Raw genomic sequence first — 19002 nt, 5'->3', positions numbered from 1 at the left:
TTTCCATGTATTCCATCAGGACCTGCCGCCTTCCTGGGATTCACTGACCTTAGAACACACCTCACTTGGTGCTCCCTAAGTGTTAGTGTGCCAGTGCTGGGGGCGGGTGGAAGTGGTGTGGCAGCTGAGGGCTTGGTCGTCTCAAAGCGGGCGAAGAAACGGTTTAGATCCTCAGCCAGTGAGGCATCAGTCCTAGATGTTGCCTGGTTATTGCTTCTGTAGTTGGTAATGTGATTGATCCCCTGCCACATTTTTCTGGGGTCGTTGTCAGCAAAGTGATCTTCAATCCTCCTCCTATAGGCAGCCTTAGCTTTCCTGATGCCTCTACTCAGGTCTGCCCTGGCCGCCCTATACGCAGCCCTGTCCCCTGATTTGAAGGCAGTGTTGCGGCTTTTTAGGAGGGATTGCACTTCGCTATTCATCCAGGGTTTTTGATTTGGAAACACCCTGACCCTTTTGTTGACGGTGACATTGTCAACACAGTTCCTGATGTACGAGAGTACAGTGTCCGTGTACTCCTGGAGGTTGTGGCTGGAGAATAAATCCCATACAGTTGTTGAGAAGCAGTCCTGCAGTTGAGAAAGGGCTCCTTCAGGCCAGGTTTTTATTGTCTTTGTCTGGGGCTTTGTTTTTCTCAGCAGGGGGGTGTAGGTGGGGGTGAGGGACATGCAGAGGTGGTCAGATCCAGCCAGGTGGGGGAGGGGTGTCGCTCTGAAAGCATGCCTGATGTTTGAATAGACATGGTCCAAAGTGTGTTCTCCTCTCGTAGCAAAGTCCACAAACTGGACAAATTTAGGAAGCACAGTCTTTAGGCACGCTTTGTTAAAGTCGCCGGCGACAATAAAAACCCCATCGGGGTGGGCAAGCTGTTGTTTGTTTATGGTGTTGAGCAAGAGGCTGAGAGCCGTGCTAACGTTAGCATCCGGCGGTATATAAACAGCTATCACAATAACTACTGTAAACTCCCTCGGGATGTAAAAAGGTCTGCACGAGACTGCCAGAACCTCCAAATCAGGAGAACAGTGTGTGTGAATGATCCTGCTGTTACAACACCACTCGTTATGCACGTAAACACATAGCCCCCCTCCTCTGCTTTTACCTGAGTTGCTGTTTCTGTCATGCCGGTGTAGCGTGCGGCCTGCTAACTCGACTGCAGCGTCGGGAATCAGCGGGTGAAGCCACGTCTCCGTAATAAGAATAATGCTGCAGTTACGTGCAAAGCTTGTGTTGGCTATCTGTAGCTCCAATTCGTCAAGTTTGTGGGTGATGGATCTGGCGTTCGATAGGAAAAGGCTCGGAAGTGCTGGCCGGTGTGGATGTTTGCGTAGCCTAGCGTCTGAGCCCGACCGGCATCCCCTCTTCTGCTTTCTTTCCCTCCGTAGCAAACTAGAGAGACGGACTCGCGACAGAAAAGCCGATCAGCTGATCGTTAAGCAGTTTCATGATTGAAGTAGCAGCAAGAAGAGGCAGTCGCTTGTTAAGCTTAACGCAGGAATGCTTTACAAACATTCAGAGATGGACTTACAGACTTGCTTTACTTCTCTCGGGATAACTTTGTCGAAGATGAAATGCCGGTGTTCTGACAAACCATCCTACTTTGGCAAACCGTCCTACCAGTAGGATAATTTTACGCTGCCATATGACAAACTGCCCTACTTTGGCAAAATGTCCTACTGTATGTAATTTATGCACATTTCTGCTGCCAAACAATAATTCCAGCACAAATTTAAGTAGGTATGACGGTTTGCCACTTAACTTTGCCCATCAGAGTATGTTTGTAGCTGATATTCATAAAGCCAGTTCGGTTTGACACTTTACCCATTAAAGTGTGCTTGTAGGTCACATTCACAAAGGTAGCATGTTTTGGCACACAATTCTTCCTGTCAGAGTATGCTTCTACTTTATAATAAAAAAAGTAGCATGTTTTGGCACGTAATTCTTCCCATCAGAATTGTGCTTCTACTTTATAATAACAAAGGTAGCATGTTTTGGCACGTAATTCTTCCCATCAGAATTATGCTTCTACTTTATAATAACAAAGGTAGCATGTTTTGGCACGTAATTCTTCCCATCAGAATTATGCTTCTAGTTTATAATAACAACAGTAGCATGGTTTGGCACTTGTTTGTAGAAGCAGTCTGCATGCCAAAGTGCTTAAGTGATTGGAACACCTGACTATATAAACTTTGACAATGAACTCACTCCATTATAGTTACAGTATATATTTACTGAATATATTTACAGATACATATATTTGACATTTATAGATCCAACAGAACACAGGGAGAAAGAACTGAAAAAGAAACGGTGTACAAATTATGCACATTTGTCGCACAGGTACTTGACCAGGCTGCTCTCATATTGAGCACATCCAAAATGTGCCCATGTGGAACAAAACTCGCACTGCACCTGAAGAGGGAGAAGGGGGGGGGGGGGGGGGGGGGGGTGTAAGTGTGTTAACCAACATTATGAATTTGATGAGAAAATAATTACTACAATGGCTTGCAAAAGTATTCGGCCCCCGTGAACTTTTCCACATTTTGTCAGATTGCATTCACAAACATGAATCAATTTTATTGGAATTCCACGTGAAAGACCAATGTCTCTACCAGTCTCTAGCTGGTAGAGACAGACCCTAAAAGACTGGCAGCTGTAATTGCAGATAAAGGTGGTTCTACAAAGTATTGACTCAGGGGGCTGAATAATTACACACACCCCACTTTTCAGTTATTCATTTGTAAAAATTGTTTGGAATCATGTATGATTGTTGTTCCACTTCTCACGTGTACACCACTTTGTATTGGTCTTTCATGTGGAATTCCAATTAAAATTGATTTGTGTTTGTGGCCGTAATGTGACAAAATGTGGAAAAGTTCAAGGGGGCCGAATACTATTGCAAGCCACTGTATATTGCATTTGTGGTTTATTTGTTTTACCATTTCAATCATACTGGACTCAGGATCGGCTTCCAGCATGAAACAAACCACACAGTAGTCATCAGCATTACCTAGAAACACACTGACATTAAACCTAACAGTTTTAAACAAAACTGAAAGTGCTATTGCAATACAAAAGCACATGACTCAACTTACTTTGATGCTCTAGCAGTTCGCAAGCAATTTCAGTGCAGTGCAGCCCAATGGCTTCTGGAGTGGACAGCACCCTAGTAACCTCTCCACTCAGAAGGTAGTGTTCGGCAAACTGTAAAATATGTTACAGTAATTGCAAATGATTAACTTAATTCTAGTTAAATACATTAAATACAATTGCTTATTAAATACCTTCAACACTAAAACTCCACAACTGCTGGAGTCCATCTGCTTGCTGTGTGGCAGAGTCTCCATTTTCCAATCCACTCGGGACTCTTCCTTTCCTTTCATCTTCAGAAAATTCCTAATAAAAACAAAACAAGTTTTTAAAATGTAGCCAGCATTTTGCTCTAAATAAAAAGAAAAAAAACCCCCACAAACCAAACAACCTAAAACAGATAATTAATGAATGATGAATACCTCAAGTTACGCATAACTTTCCTTTCATAACAACCTTCATTTCCAAGAGGGTCTAACAGCAGTACAGATTGTGAGGAGATTTTGACAACCTAAAATAAAAATTGTATTTAGTAGAATATGTGTATTACACTCACTTAAGTAAACATAATCAATTGTAAGCATTTTCAAAATAAGAATATGCTGCTAAAAAGAACAGTAAAACAAAAGAGAGAAAAAACACATGAGGTGTGAACATGTACCAGAAGGATCCAGTGTGCACCAGAGTTCAGTGGGCACAACCAAATGTCCTCAGCCGGAAACAACATCTGTGGAATATTTTTAAGTTTATAAAGGTTTAGATTTATTTACATAACATACACTATATAACCAATATAACATCTACATTACCTTGCTGACACATTTAAACTTCCCAGAAAACAGAGAGGTTGCAACAACGCAAGACAACTGATACACGGGTTTCTGAAAAATGCAAGATTTTTTTTTCTTTTTTAAAAAGATTACAAAATTGTATAAAATACCTTTGTGAAATAACCGGCATACGTTCTTACTTGCCTTTTGTTTCTTAATGAGGCAGTGCAGGTATGCATCAATGACCTGTTTGGATTAAAAGAAGATTATTTTTACAGACCACCACTAGGACCAAAAATGATTATTTCACTTACCTCATCAGAAAGCCACCCACTGTCCTCCAGTGTGCGAAAAGAAGAGTCATACAATTTGTATGGCCCAACGACTGCCTCCACACACCCGGTGTCTTTTGCAGCCCAAAGCCACTTCACTAAAAAACAAAATATGATAAGTTTCTTTAGTAATAACAGTTACCATTTGAAAATCACGGTCAATGGCCAACGGGCCACAAGCAGACAAGGGCCAACGGGCCACAAGCAGACAAGGGCCAACGGGCCAACAACATAAACATGCCAGAGGGGAGTAGCTTTATGTAAACCAGAAATTAGCCAAAATTGGACCAACAGGTCAAAATTAGCAAGAGGGGAGAAAAAAATAAAACATTCTATACATTAGACTAGCCAAACAGGCAACAATTGACCAACCGGTCAGAATGAGATTTTTAGCTATGCCACCTTTTTCTTGCGTGCTGGGTTTCTGGGGGGTCACTGGTACAAGCTCTTCTGGTGCTTGGACTGATTTTACCTGAGCTATTTTTGGTCCAAACTGAATGACAGAGGATCTGTTATTTTGCAGCGCTTCATGTTGATGCTGAGGACTGCAAGGCCACATCTCAGAAGATGGGCTACTCTCAACAGGTTCAGTTGGAGTTGAGACTTGGACAGGGTGGCTTGTTCTATAGGGTTTAATGTGGTCAATACTGTATAGACTTTTTAAAGTATTTCCCTCAGCGTTTTTCAGTCTAACACATTTTCCACTGAAGTCATCAATTGTGTAGGAACCTGAAAAATCCGGTTCAAGTCTTCCTCCTTTTCGCCCACGTTTCCTCATATTTAGAAGCAGAATTTGATCCCCTACATTGTACACAACATTTTTGTACTTTTTCAGGGCCCGCTTGGCGTATGCAACCTTTTGCTTGTCTTGTGACTTCGCAATGTTTTCTTGTGCAGTTTCTTTAACTGCATGTTGTGCTTCACTTTCAGACTGTACATAGTCACTGTACCTTTTGTTGTCTGGCAGAATGATGTTGGAAATCTAAAATTTTGTAGATATTAGCAATTAAAACAAGATGATATCATATTCATAAAGACATTACTGGGTTTTTTTCTTAAATGGTTTCAATTCTTGGTTCTAACATAGAAAGAATTTGACAAACACTCACCGGCACTTGAGCAGGCACTTCTGATGGAAATACTGCCTCTCTTCCATACATCAGAAAAAAAGGTGTGTATTTTGTTGTGGTGTGTACTTTTGACCGAAGTGAAAACAGGGTGGGCTCTAGATACAGATCCCAGTTATTCTGCTGGTCATTCACCAGTTTTCGGAGGGCTCTAAATGCAGGCATAGAAATATGTAAACACAGGAAGTAAGACAGAAAGTTCAATTAGAAGTAAAGAAATTAATAAATTATTAAGTAACAATTAAGTTTGAATAACATAAGTAATGTTATTAAAAACTGATAGATAAAAATTAGGCATACCTTTTTATGTTGTCATTTGTCTTTTCATCTAGACCATTGGTCTGTGGATGGTATGCTGCTGTGACACTTCTTTCAATTTGCAATAACTTGCAAAGATCAGAGTTGAGCTTCAACAGATAAGGACAAGGTTATACTGCTTATACAAGCACACAAGAAAAAATCTTTGACCCCAGTGAAGTAAAGTTAAAAAATGTAACTGAAAATTATTTAACACTTACTTCATTCACAAACTCTCTGCCTTGGTCTGACAAAATCCTTTTGGGGCAGCCATGTCTATATATAATGGAGCACAAGTGCTGGGCTACCTCAGATGCAGATTTCGTTTTTAATGGGAAAGCTTCAACCCATTTTGAAAAGTAGTCAGTTGCAGTAAGTATATACTGGAAGCCGCTTGAAGTTTTAGGAAGAGGTCCAGTAAGATCTATACCAATAAGTTCCCACACTTCAGACACCTATCAAGGAAAAATTAATAATTTGAATAACAATTTGTATAATGTACACATTAACATTGATGGTTAAAATTAGTTGGCAAACCCTCCTGCCTTTATGAATATGAGCTACAAGCATAGTTTGATGGGTAAACGGGGCATAATATTTACCTGAATACACTGCAACGGTTGCACAGCAGTCAGTGGTTTCCCAACTTTTTGACACTGGTCACATTCCAGAATCTTTAAGGTAAAAATATTTATGGAGTTCACGTAAATGTTCAACATTCTCATTTGTAAAAAACAAAAAACAAAAACACTTAATGACATATTCTCTAACGAACAAACTATTTAGCAACAATAGTTTGTGTGCGCATCTTCAAATCTCTGTCAGGCCTACAGGTTATTACTGTAATATCACTAATTAACCATATTTATTTATATTTTGCAAGTGTACAGTTTCTCTTTTAACTGATATCAAAAAATTTGCTAATTTTAAACACTATTTAACAACAATACAAACAGTTAATACATACCCATGTTTTAATGTCAACTGTCATACCAAACCAGTAAAATCTGGAACACACTGCATTTAGCGTTTTGTGTGTGCCAGTGTGTCCTCCAATTGGAGATGAATGAAACTCATGAAATATCTTCCTGGCATCATCCATGGTTTTTACTACTCTTCTGGTTCCAACAAAGAGTTCTCCATCTGCAGTAAAACAATATATATTTAGAAATTAATTTAACCACATATATGAGTTGTTAGTATTAACAATAAATTACTGACCCTTTTGTTTGAATTTTGAGGCATATCTTCTGAGGTTTTGCCTCTGAGCCTTGTCATATCCTGAAAGGGTAGGAGCCCGCAGAAATGAACGCGTAAATCTCTTCCCACTTCTTCTCCATATCTACGAATGTCAGTAAACATTTTCTTATGAGCTTCAATATGTGCAGTTGACAATGCAAATAATTTAACTTATTAAATAACGACATTACCGAAACAGCCTTAAAACACTGAAGCTGCGGACTCAAAAGTGTTGTGCAAATACCACGTGTCCAGTAACTTGACAGCAGACTTCACCGAATCTGCAAATTTGACAGTTTTGTGCAGAAAGCAGATAGCGACTTCACTTTAATATTGACAAACAATCACAAAGGCTTAAAAAATCAAGTATCAACGTCAATAAAAAGTACTAATACTTACTACTTACCTATTCTCCTGCAAATATGACAATGGAGTAGCGTGAAATCACAGCCGGATGCGCTTAGCTTCCCTTTTTGTGTTGTGCGCATGCACGCACATGCTCAGGAACAACGGGTAGGACCGTTTACGGGGTAGGAGAAATTCCCAGAACACCGGGTTGCTAGCGAAGCTCCAAATGCTATCCAGACCACCGACAGGTCCCGTATGCCACAGCCGCTCTATCACGTGATGCATACTGCTCCGACGTGCTAACGTTCTGAGGCGAGTTACGGCGTGTTGCAAGTTTTGTGAGGTGCTTTCGTGATATTTAATGGATCGGATTACATTTTTTATTTTTCTCCGATATCCGATCCAGTAATTTAGGTCAGTATCGGACTGATACCGATACGTAATATCGGATCGGTCCATCTCTAGTTCAAACAGATGTTTTGTTGGTATCTTCTAAACGTTAGTGCACACATTTCCATTTATCATGAACACTCATTTGCATCAGTAAGAACAGGTTCCAGGTTGAGGAGCTCAACCAGGAGGATGCTGATCCCTTCCTTCAGCGCTCTGCACTGAATCCATCCTCGAGGTTCACAACATCAGAGTTCGATACATCCTCGAGTGTCTGAGGAAGAATATCCAACAAAAGTTATAATGACAAATTTTCACTCACTACCTGCCCTGCTTGGATACAATATATCCTTCCATCCATCCCTCCACCCTGGGCCGGGTCACATGGGCAGCGATCTAAGCAGAGAAACCCAGTCTTCCCCGTCCCCCAGCTACATCCTCCAGCTTATCCAGGGAAACACCAAGACGGAGGATTGAGGCACTCCCAGGATGGCCAAACCGCCTCATATGGCTTTTTTCAATGTTTAGGACTAGTGGCTCTACCCTCGCCTATATTTTTAAAATACATTTGTACTTATACCACTGAGCCAATTAGTATATAGATTTGGAGGACTCTTACACCCCGTGTTATACAGGGAATCACACAAAGCATTAGAAGGAGGCACTTTAAACTCCGTCAGGCTGGTTTTGGATAAACTACACAAAGCATTTGCTGGAACTTCTGCTTCAGTGATGAGATGAGCTTTGAAAGTTGGAGCACATATATGTTTGTGACTCTCGGCAGCTGACCCAAGAAAAAGAAGAAAATGTTTTTAAGAGTACCCTGACAATAACACAACTTAATTTTCTATAAAGGAAGGTGCCGTAAAACCTTTAGACAGGTAGTGTTTGCTGTTTTGCTCTATGTCAGAGTGTGAAATGAACCCGAACAGGCTCTTTTATGAGAAACACGTAGGTTCAAATAAACTGGAATTATTTTTTAATGGCAGCAGCCTGGATAGATTTCTGCTTCATTTTCAGAGTCTTGGGTTCAGTCCTGGACATTTAGAATCTGAAGATTTTCAAGAAATGAGCTTCCTGTTTACCTCCACCTCTATTTAAGTCTCCCGTCTTCCACTTTCTTTCACTGTCTCTTACTTTTCTCCTCATCTGTGCTTCCTGGAGCTCCGCATTAAGACTCAAATTTTGATTGAGTAATTTAAGAACTAAATTACAGTGACAGTAACAAGCACACACACACACGCGCGCGTCCTTCAAGAAACTGTAACTTGTATGTTCTTCAAAAAAAATAAAATAAAATAAACAGCAAAGACAAATATCCTGCTGTAAGTTTTTTATTAAGGAGGAAATAAATGTACCCATTCCTCCTCAGGAATTCTGTAATTTCAAGATGCAATGTTTTTTGAGAGTTGCACCTTGAGAAACTATTAAAAACAAGCCAGAGCACATTGTGAAAGGACAGTTTATCCAAGGATAATAAAGGGGAAAAAAATCAAGTCCTCATGTTACTTGTCACTAAAATAACAACATGTAAGCAAAGTTCACTTACAGCCTCCTTTTGGCAAGGAGAGCGTGAAACGAAGAGTGTTTGGGGGTTTTGGGGAGCTTTTAGTGACAGAGTCGATGGTGTTGAAGCTGCAAACAGATGGTGCCGTCAGTTTTCATTTATTTTGAGTAAAAGGTTAACCGGCATCAACAAAAATAGACCGGACCATCTGTTCACATGCAGCTTTTGAACATCCAATAACATGCTATACATAAAAACATTTACTGTACATCAACACAAAGACACAAAAACGATGCTTTTTTTGTCCGACACGGCATTAACGGCTCTCACCAAACACTTGTCATTAGATATCATTAGATAGATGTTTGTAACGTATTAGACAAAACCCAAGCTCTAGGGTAAATGAAACTGGGACACCTACAAGGTTGAGGAGGATGGGGAGCATTGGTTTTTGTTATAAATTATATTATTATCATATTATTTTTGGAACATAGATAGCTAGTATTAGAACAAGAAAAATGCTGCCTGTGCCCTGGACAAAAGTCTCTTTTTCCCCCCCTCAAAGCTCTTTGTGTCGCCACGCTGATCTGTATCAAGCCATTGTCACTTTTCCCTTTTAAAACAGCAAAGATTCAGTCATTTTGGTGAAACTGGTTTTACTTATCCAGCTTTTGTTATCAAAGCGCATTGGTTGTGAAAGAAAATTTCTGTATTAGGTGGAATAAGAAGAGCAGGAAGGAGGAACGGGTGCAGACATGACCAGGCAGGCAGGCAGTCACAGATCTGGTGGTTTATTAAAGATCAAAATCACTCTTAGAGGCAGGCTGGCAGGTAACAAAAAACAGCCAGGACAAGCAGGAATCACACAACAGCAGTAATGAGGAGTGAAAGGTAGTCAACCCCTTTAAATACTGCCTTTTCTTTCAAAGGCGCTACTGTCTGGGAGTGCCGTGGTGTTAGTACGGTAACACATCACGACAACGAGGTTCAACGCCGAGATCAAATGCTCCTCCGTGGAAGAACAAAAAAATTGCGCTAAAAGGATTGTCAGGCTGCAGTTTGAGTCCCAAGAAAGATCTTAGTTTCACTTCATTTTTGCTCACTGTTTGATTTGGAGGCACCAAAACTTTTTGGTTTGGTTCAATTCAGTTTTATTTATATAGCACCAAATCAGCACTGCGCAACACATCTGCTGAACACGTCACCCAAAACATCCCAGGAAGGGTGCACTGCTCTCTCACTGGAGCTCGAGAAGAAATAAAAATGAAACATTTTTCTGAGAGTTTAAAAATTACAATGCAACTGGCTCAGCACGCAGCATGTTATTTATTATGTATAGATTAAAAAAATGCTTGAGCACCACCACAGACAGCTGCAGGCAGCAGTGCTGCTGCGTTCGGATGGTGGAGCCTTCTGCTGACCAGTGGTGTAAATTCACCCTCAGTCAGAGACCGTCATTCCTGCCAAGAAGAGCTCAGTAGCGCCCCCACACTGAGAGTGGAACTTGGTGCAGCAGTGACCTATGCCACTGTAGTCACCTGTCTTAAAATCCAGGTGCTCTCAAAACGCAGGAGATAGACCCTTAGCATATGCTACTCCCGGTGGGGAAACTCCTGTATGGCGTTTCGCTTCCGGTGTGATATTCGCTCCTTGTTTACTGCTGGTTTTTCCAAAACAAGTCAACCAAATGGATGAATCAAGTGGCGATTTACATTTCTGGAGATGTCTTGGGCATTTACGGAATATATCTGTAGATGCTGGTCATAGAATATTCTTCCCCACAGAGCAAAACAGAGAAAGGATTCAAATTCTATATTTCTCAGTATTTGTATACAGCGGTCCCTTGTTTATCGCGGGTGTTATGTTCTAAAAATAACCAGCGATAGGTGAAATCAAGTAGCCAATTTTATTTTTTGACGGTGCAAAAAGTTTCGTCGACATTGTTGTGTTTGTTGGGGAAAAAACATACAAACATACAGGACTGCACTTCAGAGTCAGAATGCTAGCAATCGATGCAGCGATTCTGTACTGTACAGGAGAGACATCACGGAGGAGATCGACAATGGTCTGCAGCCGATCATGAAGCAGGACACAATGTAGTGTAAAAAAAAAAAAAAGCATGCAAACTTGCACTAAAAAATCTGCGAAACAGTGAGGCTGCGAAAGGTGAACCGCGTTATAGTGAGGGACCACTGTAATTTTGAAGGTAAGTCACAACATACCCTTCGTAAATACTAAGGTATAGAAACCCTTACCAGCAATCATTCATTTTTTGTGTGGCTTTTTTTCACGGTTTATTAACATGCTGTGTAGGTGTGTCCTGATATTGACATAACGGGGGAAACATCTGGCTCTTTCACCTGTAGTTTGAATGCTGAACATTTGCCTGTTTAAATCATAAGAACTGTCACTATACAGAGATGTGCTTCTGAATGTGGACGATGTGTCTTCTGATTTTGTAATGCAGTTCTGCTTGTGTTGAGTGATGTAAACAATCGATTGATCTAAACTCTTTAAACGTCAAAATTGATCATTAGATTTTTTATGACACAACAGTGGTGAGTGTTCCCATCTGCTCTTTGTAACTTAACGCGATCTTTCCGTTTTCGAGTTTTGGACATGATTTTGGAGTATATCTTCGCAGTAGCGATTGACCGCAAAGTAAAGCTACCGGAAATGTACAACCCCACATCCGGTCTCAAACCAGGAAGTTAGCATTTTCTCGTGCACAGGGTCAATAATGGCAACATTTAACAATTTGACTCCAACATTTTCCACTACCCCTGATCACCTCCTGTGTGCTTTTAGTCTGTTTTCATTCGTTCCTTATCAGGTTGTCTGTTGTTTCACACCATGTTTCCAGGTCTCATGTATTCATGTCCAGGTTTGTTCATGTTCATGTCAGGGTTCTTCATGTTGTATTTTTTCACCCAGTTTAGGTTAAAGTTTAGTTTTGCATCAGTTTGCCTTGCCCCTTTCTTTGTACCCTTCTATCAGCCTTATTGGCTTGTGGAGTGATGATGTCATCATCACTCCACAAGCCAATGAGATTATCACATGCCATTTTTGAATGGGGATATTTCTTTTTAACTGTTTTCAATTTAACGTAATATTTAAGTATTTCTTAGTTTTAGACTAGTTGGTTAGTCTATTTCAATGTTTTAAACCATATCCCAGGGTTTTTACTTCACCATTTATGGAGTTTTAACAAGAAAATGAAAGACAGAGCTTAATTCTGTAAAGATTAGATGAAAAATACTCAAAGGATAAATTCAATTGGTTTATTATTTTGTTACATAAGTTGAAAAAAGTAAAACAAGTAATTACAGAAACAACATAAAAGAAAAGTTAAACAATCAAATAAGTAAATGAAGGGGGGGGGGAGGAGAGAAAACCCAAACAATCCCCTCTGAGCAAGCACTAGGCGACAGTGGGGAGGAAAAACTGCCTTTTAACAGGCAGAAGCCTCCAGCAGAACCAGGCTCAGGAGGGGGCAGTAAACTGCTGGGACTGGTTGGTGGGTGAGGGTGAAAAAAAGATTAAGAACGTAGGGAATATGTGTTAGGAGAGAAAGGGAGAGGGGGGACAGGAGAGGTGAAAATTAAGATGGATCACAGGTGGAGGAGGACGAGGCTAAATCATCTGAATAACCAGCAGAAGCTTCTTTTCTTCGTTTCCAGGTATTTTTCCATGGGCGCTTTTTTCTCCAGGATAAGGGTTCTCAACTGATCGTTTGTTTCTGCATTTTGCTTCTCGAGTTGCTTGCATCTTTGCTCCATTTCTTTTAATTCTGCTTGTTTTTTTCTAGGCTTTTCTTTCGGATCTTTGTATGTTGCCTCCTCCATTCGATTTGCCTTGCACATGTCTGTATTTCTCTCTTGTTTTTTGTTGTGCATCTCTTCTATCAGGTCAATTTTTCTCTTGAATTCTTGATGCATACGCAGCAGGTATTCACAGTTTTTCTCTCGTTGTTGCTTTTGTGCCTCCATTTCAGTTATTTGGCTCTTCAAGTCACTGACCCTCAACAACATCTCATTCATGAGCTCTGGGTGTTTTTTCCTTATTCCATCGATCGTACACTGCATCTCTGAACATTGTTTTTCCAGTATTTCCTTTTCTCTTTCCAGTTCAGGTGTTTTGTCCTTCATTTCATTACAAAATTCTCGCAGTTCTAGATTCCTTCTCTCAAAGTCCAGGAGAATACGTTTTTCTTCTTCCTGTTGCTTTTTTTCTTCAAGAAGCTCTTTATTTTTGCACTGTTTCATCAAACCTGACTTTCAGATCTATGTACATTTCCCTCGTGGCTTTGAGTTTGTCCTCCATTGGTATTTCTTTTTCTCTTTCCAGTTCAGGTGTTTTGTCCTTCATTTTATTACAAAATTCTCGCAGTTCTAGATTCCTTCTCTCAAAGTCCTGGAGAATACATTTTTCTTCTTCCTGTTGCTTTTTTTCTTCAAGAAGCTCTTTATTTTGCACTCTGTTTCATTAAACCTGACTATCAGATCTCCGTAAGTTTCCTTCATGCTTTTCAGTTTGTGCTCCATTTGTATTTCCTGTTCAGTCTTCTGTTGGTGGATTTTTTCAATTGTTTTCTCAGCTTCATTGAGCTTTCCTTGAAGCACCTGATTCTTTTGCTCCATGTTTTGGAGATCCCATTGTATCTCCTCAATAGTAGCTTTCTTTCCTTGAAGCTGGGCAGATGTTTCTTTTAATTCAGCACTCTGTGTTCCCGATGAAAGAAAACAGGAAAAAAGCTTCTTTCGTCCTTGACGAAACTTCATTCCCCAGCCCTCATTGATCATTTTTATATCAGGCTGGCGTTGCTGTTTTCCTTCCAGGTCTTTATTCCGTGCTTCCAATTGTCTGCACTTCTCCTCTAGTTGAAGCTTCTCTTCTTCAATTTGTTTAACTTTGTAATGTAGGTCGGAGTTTTCCTTCTGACTTTCTTGTAATGCCCTTTGGACTTATAAGACACCATCCATGGTCATTTCTCCTGGAGAGATTGGCTGGCCAGACCACGAAGGAGAGGCAGCATTATCTTTTTCTTTTCTTTTCTTTGTCTGCGTTTCCGTGGACACATGTTGGAGCCTGTGCACAGTGACTCTGAAAAGGCTTAAAAATATTTCCAAATGTATCTCTGGTCGAACGTTTGAAGGCTGCGAACAAACTGCTTTAAAATTGCTGCTTCTGATCCCTATTTAAGGACTTAAGAACTTCAAAGGATCAAAGGTATTAAAGATGTCCTTGTGACAGTAAGCCAATCAGATCAATCAGATTGTCACATGACAGAATGGGGATTTTTTTTTTTTTTTTTTTTTTGAGTTTTAAGTAGAGAGTCATCAGTACTCAGCTGACAGGGAATTTTGGGTAAGCCGAGCGACGAATCCCTACCAAAAGTCATAGCACACCATTCCCGATTGAGCCGCACGAAATGGTGTAACATATGTGAGGGTTGTCAGAAAGCTTCGGTTCATAATTTCAGGCTGAAGAAAAATAATAACTGGAAAAATTTGCATTTCCTGCAAAAATGCTGTGTGAATGCTGTAACACTGAAGCTGTCTGCTGAAAACAGCTGAAAATAGCTAAAGAAGCTGAAGAAATCAAAGTCTGTATTTGAAAAGGTGTTGAAATTTTAATAACTTTGCAGAACAATATCAAGTTAACAAAAATTTAATAACTTAGCAGAAATGGAACTAGAAAAATTTGCATTTCCTGCGAAAATGCTGTGTGGATGCTCTAAAGCGGAAGCTGTCTGCTAAAACTAGCCGAAAAAGCTGAAAAGTTGCAGAAATTGTAAAAACTTTGCAGAAGCAAAGGAACTTTGCTAAAATGTAATAACTTAGCAGAACTGCAATATCTTAGAGGAAACACAATACTTGGCAGAAATGCAATAGCATAGCAGAACTTAGCAGAAATATTGTAACTTACCAGAAACATGATAAAGAATGACAAGAATTATTAAGGTTTACAAATTCACGCCAGTTAGGTGTGTTTGATTTAACCCAGTAGTCGAATAAGTGGGCGTTGGTCAAGACAAAGTTGTCAAATAGCACAAAGCCTGTGCCTTGCTTTATGAAGGAACCAGTTATGAGACAAACTGACTCGCTCAGTTCGAGCAGCAACATAACACTGCGAATTTCAGTAAAAGACTGTCGGCTCTTTCCAAAGGTCTCCTTCCTGAATTTCAGTGCTTCCTGAAAAGAATTTTTAGGGAATCTACTCTCCATTCATCGTTTCAGACGCGGATACTGCTGACAAAGTAGATCGTAAACCTCCTTACGGTCAATACTGCTGCCCGTTTCTTTTTTTTCTTTTTCTTTTTTTCTTTTTGCCTGTCCCGTTTGGCTCTTTTGCCATCAGAATTGTTGTCTAAAGGCAAAGAAAGATGCCCAACGGATTTACTTTACCAAATTGACCATCCCAGCCTTGCCATAATGGTCCATTTGATTCACCTTTTATTGTTTATTTTATTTTTACTTACTGAACATGGGACAGACTTGACTGGGGGAAAGAAGGGGAGAAAGAAAGAGGGAAAGAGAAACAGCTGAGAAGAGGGACGGGGGAGAAGGGCAAAAACCAAAAACCAACAGAACGGGCAGAGAAAAAAAAATGCATATATCAATCACCTGGATCACCTGCTGAGAAAGAAAAAAGAAAGCAAGCAGAAGAGAACAAGAGTAATAGAATAAACAACATCACAATGATATATGGGAATATGACAGTAAATACTAAATATTAAACATTATTGTGCAGCACATAAGATCAACAGAACACAGTGTGCTTTGAGGTAGGAGCCAAAAAGGGTGTAGTTTGTGGGTGTGATCACCCGTGTGTACACCTGTGAGCATGGACGCGCTTGTTTTTTGTTTTTTAAAAGGTTCCTTCATGTAATGATCTGCTAGAGGGTGTGGGGGGGCCACAGCCCCGTCCTCCAGGGCATGAAGCAGGTATGGAGGAGATCAAAACTCCAGACATCCAGAGGCCCCCAGAACACAAGAGACCAAGGAAGACCAACAGAGGGGCAGCCGCGCCACTGTCCCAGAAAGAGCTGAGGAGAGTCCCAGATGAGGGCTCACTCAGCAGCTGCGGAGCAGAAGCCAGGGGGAGTTGCAGTGACGCGCCCGTGAGCTCCGCCGGCAGCCAGCCGTACCTGAGTGACCGAGCCCCAGGCCGAGAGGCCGGGGGCACCCCACCTCCGAAGTGGCCCAAGCAAGCCCCAGGCTCCAGGCCCCGATAAGCGGCCGCCAAGGAGTGAGCCGGTGTGTACCTGGACGCCCATCCCCGGACACAAAGAACCACCAACGCACCGACGTCTGAGGGAGTCCGCCACTGGCAGGGGAAGTGGTGCCCGTTTCTTTGATTGCCATTTTTAGACTGAATCCATTCTGCTGTGCTACATCTAAGACTGATTTCATTCCACCGCGGCGCTTTGCATTATTTGATGCGTGTGGAGGTTTCTGCTGCCCTGGGATGGCTATATCTTTTATTTCCGTATCTGCTCCCTGTGGAAAGCATCTGGAATTTCTTATTGTCCAGACAATCAATTATGTCTGTGCACTCAGTCTTACGTTCGCCGTTGATGTTAACCAGCTGAAAGTAGCCCAGGTCATCGACGAAGCGACCGTCTCTTTTCAGAGCCTCGGCTGCAGTTATTCCCTTCTCCCCGTAAACACAAAGATACTTGAACTGTTTTAAAGCGTCATTTTTTAAAAAACTTCTCTTTTTTGGCATTTAGTCCTCCCTTTGTACTGATGTAAAAGACAGAATAGTAATCTCTCACCTTAACCATCTTCTTATATTTATTGAAAGGCCTCCGTGCAAGCTTGAACATGTTGCATGTGCTGTCTGAACTGATGTCCGTGTTGGTCCTGGAGAGAATCAGAGTTGGAAAAGTTGTTAATGTAGCAAAAAACAAAATGTAATGCATTTTGTTCATAATCTCATTAAAGCCACGATCTTTTTTTATCGTTGTTATGGCCCTGGCCATAATCTGTTTTGGTGGCTCTTTCTTTGTCTGTGTCTTTAAGTCTTTGCAGGTCCCTGAGTGGATGAGCTGACAGCTGCTGATTGGTCCCCTGGTCATGTGGTCTCATTCAAAATCCCTCACCAGCAGTTGTCCCAGGGCAGCCACTGACAGCAGCAGCAGACCTGACCCTGGCCTCCAAAACCTGTGACATTTGTGCCTGTGACTTTTGCAACTTTCTGAGTTCTGTATATAGTGTTTACATTAGTTTTCATTGTAAATAGCACTGGAACAGAAGGGGTGAGCTGCCTTATTGTTTTCCCTTACACTGTTTTCTCCTGTTTATTTATCTCAGTTAGGGAGTTAGGTGTAGCGCTTGTCTTTTGTTTGAATTTTGATTTCACATAGAGTTTTAGATAGCACCTCCTCCTGACTTAGCTTGTTTTGTTTGTTATTTTGGCCTTTGTTCACCCCGGAGCTTCATTTTGCATTGTAGAAAAATAAACCACCGTTCACTAAGAAATCGGTTTTCCCTCTGTGTATGGTTTTGGGGACCAGGGCGGGGCAATCTTTTCAAACTTATGTTGTGTTCCTGTACCCCTAGACTGGGGCGTAACAATCGCTTTCACTGTAAATGAGTCTGCAAAGTTAAAAAAAAACAGATTTACGTTTATTGTTTATTACTTTTATTGGACATCATCCAATCTCATTTATGCACATTTAAGAAATACCGTGGAAAATATCCTTTTGTTTGCATTTGGAACCATCCCAAATATCTGGACCAGGGATCCAACTCCTCAAACCGGTAAAAAGGTCAAGGACACAGTTACACGATCGCTAAACTAACCTGTTTTTGGATAAAAGAAAACCATATAAGCATGAGCCCTGGAATCTCGGTTTTAAAAAAAAGAAGCACTACACATTACTTTTCTTATGTTTAGTATACAGGAGTTGCTGCTCACACCCTGAGTTGCACTAATGTGTCTGTCAGACGTCCCAAATGGAATGTCAGGCCGCACGCGCACTCACGCCGGACACCTCCTGACCTTATTTCCACGAGCCCTCGACTCAGCTGCAAAGTGCTTACGGGCTCAGTTTCCTTTTCATCAGAATTATCTGCCGTCATTCAGAGAAGTTGAGCAATGGTTTAACCAATTTTCCATCAAAGGGATGCCGGATTTAAACCGAACATAGGATGTAAGTTAAGGAAATATAAGTTTGACTACATCTCCTTCAGCGTTCACAATAATGGATTGCATTTCTCTCAGTCAACTGACTGTTTAGGGGGAAAAGCAGCTAATAGTTAGTGGGCTCTGTGGGTTGTTGTTTTTTAATCACACTAGGAGTGAACAAAAGCACAAAAAACCCTGTAAAGATGCAGACTGTGAAAGTCTGGTTTATTCCATAAACCATACCAGCTGTAACTGGGTTCTTTGTGTTTTAAGTTATAAGCACGTGTCAAGACTTCTGTCTCCCATTGCTTATGTGATCCTCCTTTTTTATTGCCCCCATAAAATAATAAGGCTTTAATGAAATCATTGTGATACAGAGATTTGGATTCTTGTGCATGCATTGGATAAACAAGAACTGCTCCTCAGTCCAAACTGACTTTATGGTTCATACGTGTCAACTCAGGGAACTCCTGCCGTGACCTCCCCTCTGTGAGCACACACACACACACACACACACACACACACACACACACACACACACACACACGCAGAAAGAGAGAAACAGAGAGATCATTAATGCAGAGGATTGCAGCAGCTCTTGGATTTCAGAAGAACAGTCACATAAATTTCATTCCAAATTTTTCGCCTTTGCTTCAATGTGTCTTTACATCCTTCCTTGTTCAAATAGTTTATTCACATAGTAAAGAAATAGCTCGGGAACTCAGTAAGTAGGAACAGCGATAGTTTAAAGACATTTTCTAAAATAAAGA

The 19002-nt window shown here is 40.9% G+C and overlaps 1 protein-coding gene and 2 long non-coding RNA genes across 3 annotated transcripts; all 3 read right to left on the bottom strand.

Moving 5' to 3' along the window:
• Positions 1-2258: 2258 nt before the first annotated feature.
• On the bottom strand, positions 2259-5124 carry LOC146677027 (uncharacterized). The gene is made up of 10 exons (XM_085380907.1): positions 4592-5124; positions 4172-4287; positions 4062-4103; positions 3897-3968; positions 3749-3814; positions 3510-3598; positions 3282-3393; positions 3093-3201; positions 2937-3007; positions 2259-2409 (listed from the first exon to the last, which is right to left on the bottom strand). The coding sequence occupies exons 1-10, from the start codon at positions 4965-4967 to the stop codon at positions 2317-2319; spliced, it is 1146 nt and encodes a 381-aa protein (XP_085237033.1). The 5' UTR covers positions 4968-5124; the 3' UTR covers positions 2259-2316.
• A 498-nt stretch (positions 5125-5622) lies between these two features.
• LOC146677026 (uncharacterized) lies at positions 5623-6278 on the bottom strand. The gene is made up of 3 exons (XR_014907328.1): positions 6216-6278; positions 5835-6068; positions 5623-5723 (listed from the first exon to the last, which is right to left on the bottom strand). It is a non-coding gene; the product is annotated as an uncharacterized LOC146677026 (long non-coding RNA).
• Positions 6279-6586: 308 nt separating this feature from the next.
• On the bottom strand, positions 6587-7322 carry LOC146677025 (uncharacterized). Its single transcript, XR_014907327.1, has 3 exons — positions 7044-7322; positions 6835-6955; positions 6587-6756 (listed from the first exon to the last, which is right to left on the bottom strand). It is a non-coding gene; the product is annotated as an uncharacterized LOC146677025 (long non-coding RNA).
• Between the last annotated feature and the right edge of the window lie 11680 nt (positions 7323-19002).

The sequence above is a fragment of the Rhamphochromis longiceps genome, linkage group LG2, assembly GCF_057381845.1.
Source record: "Rhamphochromis longiceps isolate RC_006_pf linkage group LG2, R_longiceps_female_GT1.1, whole genome shotgun sequence".
NCBI classification, from domain to species: domain Eukaryota; kingdom Metazoa; phylum Chordata; class Actinopteri; order Cichliformes; family Cichlidae; genus Rhamphochromis; species Rhamphochromis longiceps.
This window is presented reverse-complemented; position numbering and strand designations above follow the sequence as displayed.

What these genes read in the sequence shown, in the direction of transcription:
- LOC146677027 (XM_085380907.1), bottom strand. Translation starts at nt 4,967, where the DNA reads ATGAGGAAACGTGGGCGAAAAGGAGGAAGACTTGAACCGGATTTTTCA. An exon ending in AGTTTAAATGTGTCAGCAAG is followed by an intron (nt 3,815 to 3,896) that starts GTAATGTAGATG and finishes AATATTCCACAG; the next exon opens with ATGTTGTTTCCGGCTGAGGA. An exon ending in GTGCACACTGGATCCTTCTG is followed by an intron (nt 3,599 to 3,748) that starts GTACATGTTCAC and finishes TTTTTATTTTAG; the next exon opens with GTTGTCAAAATCTCCTCACA.